Source organism: Fundulus heteroclitus, chromosome 3, assembly GCF_011125445.2.
Source record: "Fundulus heteroclitus isolate FHET01 chromosome 3, MU-UCD_Fhet_4.1, whole genome shotgun sequence".
In the NCBI taxonomy this organism is placed as follows: domain Eukaryota; kingdom Metazoa; phylum Chordata; class Actinopteri; order Cyprinodontiformes; family Fundulidae; genus Fundulus; species Fundulus heteroclitus.
The window spans coordinates 30,579,361-30,591,294 of NC_046363.1; the positions used below are offsets into that span (position 1 = coordinate 30,579,361).

General features: G+C 36.7%; 1 protein-coding gene across 1 annotated transcript; it reads right to left on the reverse strand.

The window, feature by feature from the left end:
* Positions 1-4,094: 4,094 nt before the first annotated feature.
* LOC105924212 (carcinoembryonic antigen-related cell adhesion molecule 5-like) lies at positions 4,095-9,132 on the reverse strand. The gene is made up of 6 exons (XM_036127792.1): positions 8,958-9,132; positions 8,436-8,702; positions 7,306-7,590; positions 6,484-6,582; positions 5,352-5,618; positions 4,095-4,123 (listed from the first exon to the last, which is right to left on the reverse strand). Exons 1-6 carry the CDS (start codon positions 9,130-9,132, stop codon positions 4,095-4,097), a joined length of 1,122 nt encoding a protein of 373 aa, XP_035983685.1.
* Positions 9,133-11,934: the final 2,802 nt, after the last annotated feature.

An 11,934-nucleotide genomic window follows, 5' to 3' on the forward strand; every position in this document is an offset into this window, starting at 1 on the left:
TAGTATAGCGACCATCTTGTGAGAGAAAAAAAGTAAAGTTCCCAGCTTGCAAACCTATCACATGATACATCACTGGAAAGCCCAGGATGTCCTCTACAGAACACTATAGGGCTTGATAGGGTAACTCCAGATACTTAAGGGAGATACATGTGGACAAAATGTCCACTACAGTGGACATAAATGACTGGGCCGGGTCTCAGGAGGATAAGGCCAGTGTATGTGTCTTCTTCTTTTGGCTTTTAGTGTATGTGTCTTCTTCTTTTGGCTTTTAGTGTATGTGTCTTCTTCTTTTGGCTTTTACCTTTCAGGGGTCGCCACAGCAAGTCATCTGCCTCCATCTAACCCTCTCTTTTGCATTTTCTGATCTCGCACCAACGGCCTTTATGTCTTTTTTCACTCCATCCACACAATATTTCTTTGGTCTCCCTCTATGTGTCCTGCCTGGCAGTTCCAGCCTCAGCATCCTTGTACCATTGTTATCACTATTCCTCCTCTGTATGTGTCCAAACAATCTTGTTCTGGCCTCTATGGCTTTAACTTCAAACATCTAACATAAGCTGTCCCTCTGATGTCCTGATCATATCAATCCTCGTGACTCCCAAAAATAACCTCAACATCTTCATCTTTACTACCTTTGTTTCTGCTTCCGGTCTCTTCTTCAGTGCCTCCATCTCTAAAGCATACAACAGTGCTTGTGTAATTACCGTCTTGTACACCTTTCCTCTCATTAAGACTGCTAAATATTGTATGTATGCAAAGTTACTGTAAAAAATAAAGAATGATTAATGACTGTAAAAGAGCCAACACAATGGTGACAAGATGGAATTGTAGTATATTCTGTTCCATGTCATTAATTCTTTATTTAGCTGAAATCATGAAAACTTCACAATAAGGTAAAGTGAATAGAGATCTGATGTTTGTATGCATAGTTTGATAATTAGTGAGCAAAACTAATAACTTGAAGCTAAAAAGATGTCAGAGCTTACTGTAATAAACACCCAACAACTCTAAGGTCCTTGTCCACAGATGGTCAGAAGCACAATGACCCTTATTACGAAGTAGTATTCAACACATCTGAGAAATTTGCTTTGGTGATAAGGTGCTACACATAAACAAGCATACAGTTGACATAAGTAATGTGATAATACATGATATGGAATAAACAACAAATGCAAGATGTCTAAGAATAATACAAGACAGACGAGCAAAACACAATAAATTGCAGAGGAAGAAAAACGTACAGATATCTATCTATCTATCTATCTATCTATCTATCTATCTATCTATCTATCTATCTATCTATCTATCTATCTATCTATCTATCTATCTATCTATCTATCTATGCATGCTTTGGTAAGACTTAAAACTTTGACAGAAGGAAATAAATATGGGTAAACTCCGAAGGCATAAATTCAGCAACAGAGCCATGTTTACGCTTCCTTCCTGTCGTCTCATATATCATAGTTATTCTTTCTCAGCCGATCATCTGCGTGACAAGGAAAAAATAAAAAACATTAGCGCAATGCTCAACTGCATTACATCACGTCTTATAAGACGTAGTTTTGAGTCTTTTTTTAGAATGTAAAGTAACAAAACTGCATTAAAGTAAACTATTTCTTTTTTAAAATTTCCTAATCATGAGATCAGAACTCACCTTTAAATGGCAAAACGTGGTTGCATTTATTTCCCCTCCATGTTCTCATACACATGTTCTTGCTCTTTATTCCCCTGTATACCTATAACTGTCTCATAACTATGATCCTCTTCATCATTCTGCTTTTTTCCCGGCATGTTTACATACACCTTTTCTTGTTCTAGGAAGGAAAATATTTAGGACTATTCTTAAATAGTCAGGATATGTCTGAAAGCACAATTTTCTTAATATGATCAACATAGTTTAGGCAGTTCAAGATGTTTTCTTCAGCTCTGTTGTAAATGATACAAGTTTTATATTTAAATTAGTTTAAATTAAATTAGTTAATAGGAAATAAAAAAAACTCAGCCATGTTTAGGATGAAGTATAAACATACTAACCTGTTTTGGCTGAATGTGGTTTAGCCTTCAGATTTCTTCTAAAAGTTGAAGGGAAACAAAAATGTTGAAATGTGTTAAACAACCTGCACTTTATGATTAATTTTATGTTTAACAGTTTTGAAAGCTTAAAGTATACATCACAAAATTATTGGCAGGTAGGATTGCTTAGATATAAAAGAGAAAATTATCAAATTAACTTTTATTACATATGGTTAACTGAGAAAACACTTGTGTGATTTCCATCAGGATTCAGCATGCCTTGTAAAGAGATATTTATATATCGTCACATGAAGAAACATACTTTCTTTTATGGTAAAAGTAGCCTCCAGCAGCTCCTCCAGCAATAGCTAATAAACATGTGATTACTATTCGAGCAATTCCACCTCCCGAGAGTTTATTATTTTCTGAAATAAAACAGAAGAAGCACAAAAGCAATTTATATGTAAGCACAGGCAGGTTATTGTTTTCAACTAATACATGTGTATAATAGCTATTTAGTTAAATCTAGTAACTTAAATATAAGCAATATATAGCAAGCATATAAATATTGTTGTCTTTGCTGTAGGGGCTTTACATGTGTACAAGTATAATTAACTTCTGGCATCATGGTATCATGCTATCTGCTCTTGTTTAGATTTTTTGGGCTGGCTGGCTGTTCCTTCCTCTCACTCTGCTCCACTCACCACAATCTGCCACACCTGCTGCTTAGTAATCAGCTTCACATTGCTTCACCTGGGACTCCACCTATTTATATCTGCCTCCCACAACCAGTCAAAGTTCCTTCAGCTAAGGTGCCACCACAAGCTGGCACTGTTTTGCCTCTGGGGGAGGGGCTAAATTGAAGTTCCCTTTATGAGCACTCCGTTTTTAAGGCACTCCTCATCATATACCTGCTGTCACTGGTTTAGCTCCATATCACTACAATCATTAGCTGTATAAGCTAATGAGGATAATATTAATGAAAATAATACCCTTTCTTGTGGTCGAGCAGCGGTACTTGACCGGAGCTTTCAATAAGTTCACTGCAGGTAGATGATGAGTACCAGAAAAACAGAAGGCCCATGAAGGGGCCTTCAATGTAGCCCTGCCGCCGACGGCAAAACCGTGTCAGCTTGTAATGACATGTAGCTGAGGGAACTTTGCAGTGACAATGAAAACATCTCTCATTGAACCTAAGCTGCAGCATAAAATGAAAATATCATCAGAAGCTTTTACTTTTTAACAATGTTTGATTTTACAATGCCAAATCCATTTTCAGTGTCGCTGCAAGCTGTCACTGTTTTAGCTCCATGTAGCGCCCTCTAGCTTCCTAAGTCATGTCTTAACTATTAATAATTACATACATAGAAATTAAATGTCCTAAAGGTTATTGATTTCTTCTTAGTAAGTCATTCTTAAAAATGTAATTATCTCAAATATTTTATCTAACTCAGGATTTGCTTTGTGAATGGGTTGAACATATATAAAATGTTGTTCTAAATTAGTTAAGCTAATTTAACCACATTCCACTTTCTTTAGGATGAACTTTGGTTCTCTAATTTGGATCTGCAGTGAACCAGGATTCACTGAATCATTCTGATGATGGTTTTCAACCATGTTATTTGTCCTTTAGTTTATTTTGTGTCTACATAGTTCCTTAGCTTCTTTTTATCTTAATTTGCTTAGTAGTTTAGTTAATTTTCACTAGCCTTGTAGAGAGGATTTGTTAAGTGAAATATAGTGTTAATTCAGATAAGCAGAATTCTATAGTAATGTTCTCTGCATGTTCATTTTATTTCTGTTAATAAAATTGTCAAACATTATTCTATATGTGTGCTGAGTTTGCTGTTAAAAGAACGTCAGTGCTCGAATCACCCTTCCAACTATTGTCCTAATATCAGCTGTTTGGGCTGATATTAACCAGCCAATACCTAACAGACAAAAGCCCCATTTACACTACCCTTGTTAAACCGATCCGAGCCGAGACCAGTCCGAGCTTGGATCAGTTAACCAAGCCGAGCTCAGTTCTGACAACCGTTTCCGCATCACGCTATCTCGGTTCCTTGGTTCCTCCTCGCCTCCTAGTGACGATCTGGGGTACTACTGCTGCCTGGGATTTAAAGCGGGACCAAGCAAATCAAAATTTATGCTTGGACAGAGTCGGCTTTTGGGAAGTGGATAAGACAAACGAACGTCTAATAAGGATTTACAGAAGCAGGAAACGACAGACATTGAGGTTCATCGAACTGCTAAGCAGAATCATCACTGGAAATCGTGTGTCATGGTAGGGAAGCTAGTATTTTTATGAAAGTCTGAAATGTCAGCTGACTGCACAGAGATGACGCGGTCTGCTCATGCGTTCTTTGTTATTAGAGAACCGAGCCAGAGAAAAACCGTGCCGAGCTCACACATGGAACTGGTCTGCATTTAGCGCGGTCCGGTTGTGTCTGACTCAGTTCAGTTCAGTTTGCGTTCCACTTACACTCGATAGTTATCTCAGTTACTGAGCTTGGACTGGTCTTGGCTCGTTTAAAAAAGAGTAGTGTAAACGGGGTAAAAGAGTTATCTATTAAACATTAAATAACTTAAAACCGTACATAATGGCACAACACTATTAACATGTCAGTCCTCAGAGTAAATAGAAAGAGGTCTTTGTGGGAAAAAAAACTGCAAAAAAGAAGGGGCAGTATATATTTTTTTTCTATTTATTTTTGATTTATGTTTTGTTTCAGTATTCCTCATTAACCGCTAGCTTTTGTTTTACACTCTATTGTGAAGATCAGGATAGTCTGTGGTATGCTAAAAATGGTCTCTGTTAAACGCATATTGAAAAGGATAAGCACAGAATATGAGAGTTGATGTAAACCATAAAAATCATAAATATTATTAAATTGAAAAGTTGAAATTGTGGGATTTAAAGAACCAAAGATTTGCATCAAATGGTAAGTATGAATTTGTATACTTAAACATTTGTCCCACAACAGAAGTCAATAACTGATAATCATTTGAACACAGTATAATCAGCTATACACTGCTCTAAATAATCTGAATATATCCTGATGCTGAACAGAAGTGCCTGACATGATTTTTAAACTCTACCAAATAGATAGGGGTTGATTCCACCAGAACATTAGACATAAATATTTTAGGACAATAACATTTTCACACATCACAGTTGAGAAAAATGTGACACTAGTGCAAAGAAATAAAAGATTTGGGGAAAAAAATTCCCATATCTCAAATGCATGATTTGTAATATTGGACTTTCTAGAAGATGTTAGATGTAAACCTTTTTTCTAAATTCAAAATCTTTAAACCAAGGACTTTTTGAAACGTACCATGTACAATGATGACTGAAGGTTGAGATGTTATATATCTCATGGTTTTGCTGTTAAAAATGTGACAGCTGTAGTTTCCACCTTGATTAACTTGAATGTTTGTCAGACTGAGCTCTGGTCCAGTATTACTGAGACGATTTCCATCCAGAAGCCACAGATATTGGGGAACAGGTTCAGACTCAACTGAGCAGCTCAGATAAATGTCAGATCCTTCTGGATATATTTCTTTTAATGGAGACACCATCAGTTGTATATTTTCTGGCCCATCTAAGGGTAAAGAAACAGCAGAATTAAGTCATTCCAGTCGGTTTACAATAAGAATAAGTTTAAAGTATTAGTGGTGTAAACATCTTAAAACCAAACTGTTGATACTAAGTTCATAAGACTGTGTGTGTGTGTGTGTGTGTGTGTGTGTGTGTGTGTGTGTGTGTGTGTGTGTGTGTGTGTGTGCACATTATAAAGGATATGCAGCAAATAAGTACAAAGCTTATGACACAAATAAAGAACTGGAATTGTCCAATTAATCCAAAAGTCTATAACTTCAGGCATATTTTAAAAGGCATGGCAAGGGACGATAAGACCATGCATATGCACACTAGCGCGCAATTTCCATTTATAGATCCCAGCTGTACTTGAATGTTTGCATACCTGGTTCCACCTCAGGTTCTGACCTCTGCAAACCCAGATTAACCATAAATGGTCAATGCAAAGCACCTCATGAATGTTAATGTGTAATAAAAAATGGGTCAGCTGATCGGTTTTTAATCCTCATGAAATGGCAGCCATGGAGAAAAAGACTAATAAAGTGTGAATAAAAATCACAGAGAGGATTTTATTAAATGTGTAAACACAGATATTGCAACCAAGTTAAAAAGTTAAACTGATCGCAGTTTTAAGTGCCAGCTGACAGCCTCACACCGTGCTCCATTTCAAAATTCCTATGAGGCTGTGCATTCAGGTCAACAACCTGAGGAGGGAGACCATGAGGAATTAGAGGTCTCCCCCCAGATGATAAACACCCCCCCTGTCAGGATTTGTTCTGTTGAACCCGAACACACCACACACACAGAGCTGCGTTTAAGGAGCTTTTTTGAAGGCTTTGAGTAACGGAGATGGTGACCAAAAACTGTACCGGACAGGAGCAGACGAGTGGTGGTGGAGATGGCTGAGGGTGGAGACACGGCGGAGCTGGAGCAGGTAGTCGGCTGAGCAAGGAGTCTGAGGTAGGGATCTCAGGCAGGAAGATGCAGAAAGCACAGGCAAGTTGACATGTGATACTCAGGCAGGCAACAAGGTGAGAATGCAGATGACCCAGCGGCGAAAAGCAGACTGAATAGGAAGGCTTGCAGCTGGAAACAGTCCAGGATGATTAAGTAGAGTGGAGTCAGAGCTGGGCTGGTGGAAGGAAGGTGCCGGAACTGTCCAGGGTATAAAACTGAACCCTGACACCCCCCCCCCCCCAAAAAAAAAATAAAATAAAAAATAACGTATAAAGAAAAAAAAAAACGGGAGTTGTAGCAACTATTCCCTGTAGGTTATAGCAGAATGCAATGCTCAGAGTCTAAAGCGGCATATTGGCCAGTCATCATCATTGGTCAGAAACCTTTGATCGCTGAAACCGCGTTCCCTTCTAGATCCACAATTTGGAGGTCTTGCAGCAGTGCCAGCGCATCCACCACTCAGCATTGTGCGAGTGTATTTGACCGTTTACAGCAATAAAAGTCCAGGCCACAATTTGTGAATATGCAAGCTTTTTAAATGAGACCCCAGCTTGTTGTTGCTGCCATGTTAGCAGGAACAATAAGGGAGGAAAACAACACCAGAGTTGTTAACTTGTTTGGTACCTGGGTAGAGAGTGATTTTGCTGTTTCTAGCAACACTGGAGAACATCTGGTGAGGTCTAGTTTAAAATGTAGGTTTGATAAGAAGGTAAAGAAACAGTTCAACAACTTACAGCTGATGGACAGATTTAATGGATCACTGCTGTCTTTACTGACTGGATTAAACACATTGCAGATGTATGGTCCCTTATCATGACGAGTCACATTGACTATAGTCAGCTTGGTTCCTTCATCAGTGACTGATATCTGGACTCTGTCACTGGCTGTAACATTAGAGCTGCTGTTTGTCCAGAAAAAGGAGAGAGAAGATCCAGAGGAGGAACAGGACAGTCTGACATTACTGTTAGACTCTATCAAGTCTGTCTCATGTGGAGCTACCTTCACATTGGAGACTCGTTCTGCAGGTGCAAAAAAAATAAATAAAAATTAAATAGTTAACCAGAGTAATGGTTTAATTCATTACTGTATACTGTATGACTGTTAAAAGAAAATGTTTACATTAATATAAGTCAATGAAGATAACATCGATAAATTACATTTTTATTTTATTGCCTAGAATTGGAGAAAATGGGTCTTGTTTAACTATAAATATGTTAGATTAAGGTCCTATGAGCATTTCTTTATAAACAAAAACAATACTGATTAAAATTATTTATGGCACTGAAAGAAAATCAGAAACAAATAAATTGTGTTTCAATTTAGAGTACACACTATATAAAGTGACTTACAAATTATTTGCTTGTCACTAATTTCCTCTTTTTCTTTTTTGCAGTACTTAATTGTTTAGATCATAAAATACATTTTATTATCAGATAAAGATAACCAGAGCAAATGCAGCTTTTAAATTAGTTCATTCATCAAAATTACTGTCCTTCAGATTACTGTCAGACAAATTATTAAATTGTTTAATTTTATTAGCCACACCCAGGTCTGATTACAGCAAGACCTGTAGAATTAAGAAATCTTTTTTACTTCTTGTAGCTCCCTGAGGACCCCACAGTCTGTTTGTAGTTGCACATTTTATTATTGTTTATCTATAAATTCTTGTTTCCTGTCGCTAGCTAGTTTTTTGCTCTTTTAGATAATTTAAAATGTATAACAATTTTGCACAATCTTTAATTATTTCCAGAAATCTGGACAAATTTGTAATGCTAAGTTCCCTCTAAAACATGTTAATTTCTGACAGGGTATTAGCATTTTATGTCATAAATCATAAAGACAAAAAATATATTTTTACTCTTACCAAGTACAGAGACTGCTGAGGGCTGGGATGTTTGATCTCTCCGGGTTTTGTCGTTAAAGGCCTGACAGCTGTAATTTCCACTCTGGCTAATATGAATGTTCTTCAGTTTTAGTTCTGGTCCAGTATCAGGCAGCAGGTCTCCATTTAGAGACCATGTAAATTCAGCAGAAGGTCTCGACTCAGCTGAACAAGCCAGAGTAATGTCTGACCCTTCTACATAATGTTCCTTTGATGGAGAAACATTTCGCTTTGTATTTTCTGGACCATCTGAGAGTACAGGACACCGAAAATAAAAGTCATATAACACCAACTGATGAAATGACTACGCAAATTTTAGAAGAACAGAAATACCTTGGATCAATGTAATTTAAATTTCTAATTATATCTAGAAGTATGCATACTAATTGTACTAGTAGATTGATTGTTTACTAAATTATCCATAAATCATTTTGTAAATAATATCTTCTCAATCAGATGTGGCAATGAGCTAAACTCTGATGAGCATCTACGTTGACAACTCACAACTGATGGAGATGTTCACTGGATCACTTCTAGCATCAGAAACAGGATTTAGCACATGGCAGCTATATAGACCGTGGTCATAGCGGGTCACATTGATTATAGTCAGAGTTGATCCTCCCTCAGTCGTTTTGATCCGAGCTCTGTCGCTGGCTGTAACTTCTGAGCTGCTGTTCATCCAGAGGAAAGAGAGAGACGATCCAGAGGAGGAGCAAGACAGACTGACAGAACCACTGAACTCAACCAAGTCTGCACTTTGTGGAGTTACTGTTACACCAGAAACTGGTTCTGAGGGTAGAAAACACAAGTTTATAAGTTTATAATTGCCCCCTCCAACCAAAAAAATTAAATAAAAAAAGAACAAGAAAACAAAACAGCATACATTGTATATTTTCATGCTTAGAGAAAGCATAAGCTTCTAAGTTTATAATTACACCCCCCCAACCAAAAATAGAAAGAACAAGAAAAACTAAACACAGCAGCATCAATTGTATTTTGAATGATTATGAACACAGCTTAAGAACAACTCATACATTTTATATTTTCATGCTCACAGTTTTCTTAGTGTGAATAATTAGATTTAGCCTTCCTAAAAGTATTTCCATGTAGGTTTGTAATATTTGATTATATGCTCAGTCTGATAATTTCAATTCAAGCTCTAAGAAAATTTCTGATGTAGTTTTCAACAAAACTTTAGCTTCTATTCCCATGAATAAATGGCCATGTCCATATTTAAAGACTCTGTCTTTGCTTTAACTGACAGTTATTTTGCATGTATCTCTTTTATTCACCTATCAATTTATTTCCCAGTGCAAAGCCTACTAACAAAGGTGGAGAACTTGAGGACTGTCTTGACTTTCATTCCCATATTCTGATACTTCTCATTCAATGAACTGACCCAGATATGTGTTATTTTAAAAATACCATGCTCTGAGCTAAATTATGCTGAATTTCTGTCTTTAACATTTGTGAAAGCAAAAATAGTTGTGTAAGCAGTCTTACTTGTAGAAAGGAAATGTTGTCTTTTCTGTCAGCTCACCTCATAAAATTGTCATTTGTGCAAACAGCAGCACTTAACCAGCCTTTGTTCCTGAACCTTAATAATTACTCTCTACACCTTCATCTCTGCCAATGTTAATGTTTTATATGGGCTGAAAGAGGACATCTAGAGGGCCCTGCTTACCATATATGTCCAGTCCACTAATGATATTTCGTACTGTCTGTAAAAATATATATAATTGAACCTGTTTCCGTCTGACATAATTTGTTTCTTAATCTGTTTTCAGTTTTTACACTCTGGGATTAGCTCTAGGGAAACTAGAACAAAATAAATTACATCAATGTGCATTATTATGAGGAAATAAACCATACGAATTTGTCACAGCACAGGTTTACCATTAATTGGTTGATCATTTTGTTTCATAATTTCTTATAATTTCAGACAGATCAATGGATAATATTAAGATAACTAATTCTACAACTATACTACAAACACAGATTTTAATATATATGTATGTTAGGTATCAGTACTTATTTTTGGTTAGATTTTACCATCTGCTCACCATATATGTCCAGTCTGGTGGATCCTATTTGTGTGTTTTCTCCAACTGGTAAAATGCTAACTCCGTAATCCCCACTGTCACTGAGTTTCAGGTTCCTTAGCTCTAGAGATCCAGTAGATGTGAAGAGGGTGATCCTTCCTTCATACCCTGGTCCAGTAGTGTTTTGAGTGGGCAGAGATGTTATAATTGATCGCTCATTATCATTAAAATTCCAAACCACCATCAAAAACGGTTCTTCTGTTGGAGGCCTAGTTGTTCTGAACATTACCGTCCCTCCAACAGATGCATTCAGAGGACCATCTTCCAACAAACCAGATCCTTCAGATAAACCTGTGGAGAACAGAACATGATCAAAATTAAAGGTTTAAAAGTACTAAGGTCGTTTTATTAGCTCTTATATTAAAAGTATTTTATGCAATCATTCTTAGATGGCACCTTCCTATTATATAAGAAGGATTTATTTTAGAGATGTCCCAATCAGTTTAAAAAAAAGCTGATCACAGCATTTCTTAGTACTTGGTATCGGTGTAGCTGACTGCACTCATCTCCCTATACCTGTTCACATTAATTGCATTGATTAGTTCACATCTTTCTCGTATATTGGATGGGTAGTGCTAATGTGGCTCGGCAGTAAATCAGTTTTTGGACTTAAAGGAGCTATATCTTAGTAGTTAAAATCCAAACAAGACATACACAATGCCTTTGACGGAGACCAGCCATCTATTCAATGGTGCATTGTTGCTGTGAAACTCAACTGAATTTTTACTTCCACAGGATAGGTATATGATGTATTCTCTGTCTGGCTTCCATGTTTACAGGCTGCTGCTCTTTTACCTAAACAAAATACCAAATGCGGCGCTCTGTTTTGGGAACTTGGCTGAGGAACCAGGAAGTAAACAAAGGCTACATTATGAACAGAAGTAGTTCCAGACCGTACCTCTAGGTTTGAAAGGAGAAAAACTTGACTAAGACATTAATAATGGAGAGGACAGATTGTTTACAGAGAATGTTACTTTCATCCCAGGTGAAACATGAGAGTGATTTAGGTTGATTTTACAATAGATAGTTTACTCATAGCTCCCTTTAAATGAAAAGTGGTATTTTTCATTCTGTTCCTTTCATGTACTGAATAAAACAAGTGCAAAAAAGACCGCTGGACACTCAGTTGCACAATTGTGCAACCAGTGTCTTGCAGCTTTTTATTTTTTCACATTGTTGATTTAGTGTATTAATGTTAGTTGAATTGTAATGGTTACAAAAACAGTCTTTTGAATAATATATTTTGTCCATAATGCTTTATAGCTGAACACCAATAATTTTATTAGGGTTTGTAAACCTATACAAATCACTGCACATTGAATACCTTTATTACATTTATTATATGTATTGTGTTCTATGTTATAAGAAATGTAAGCATA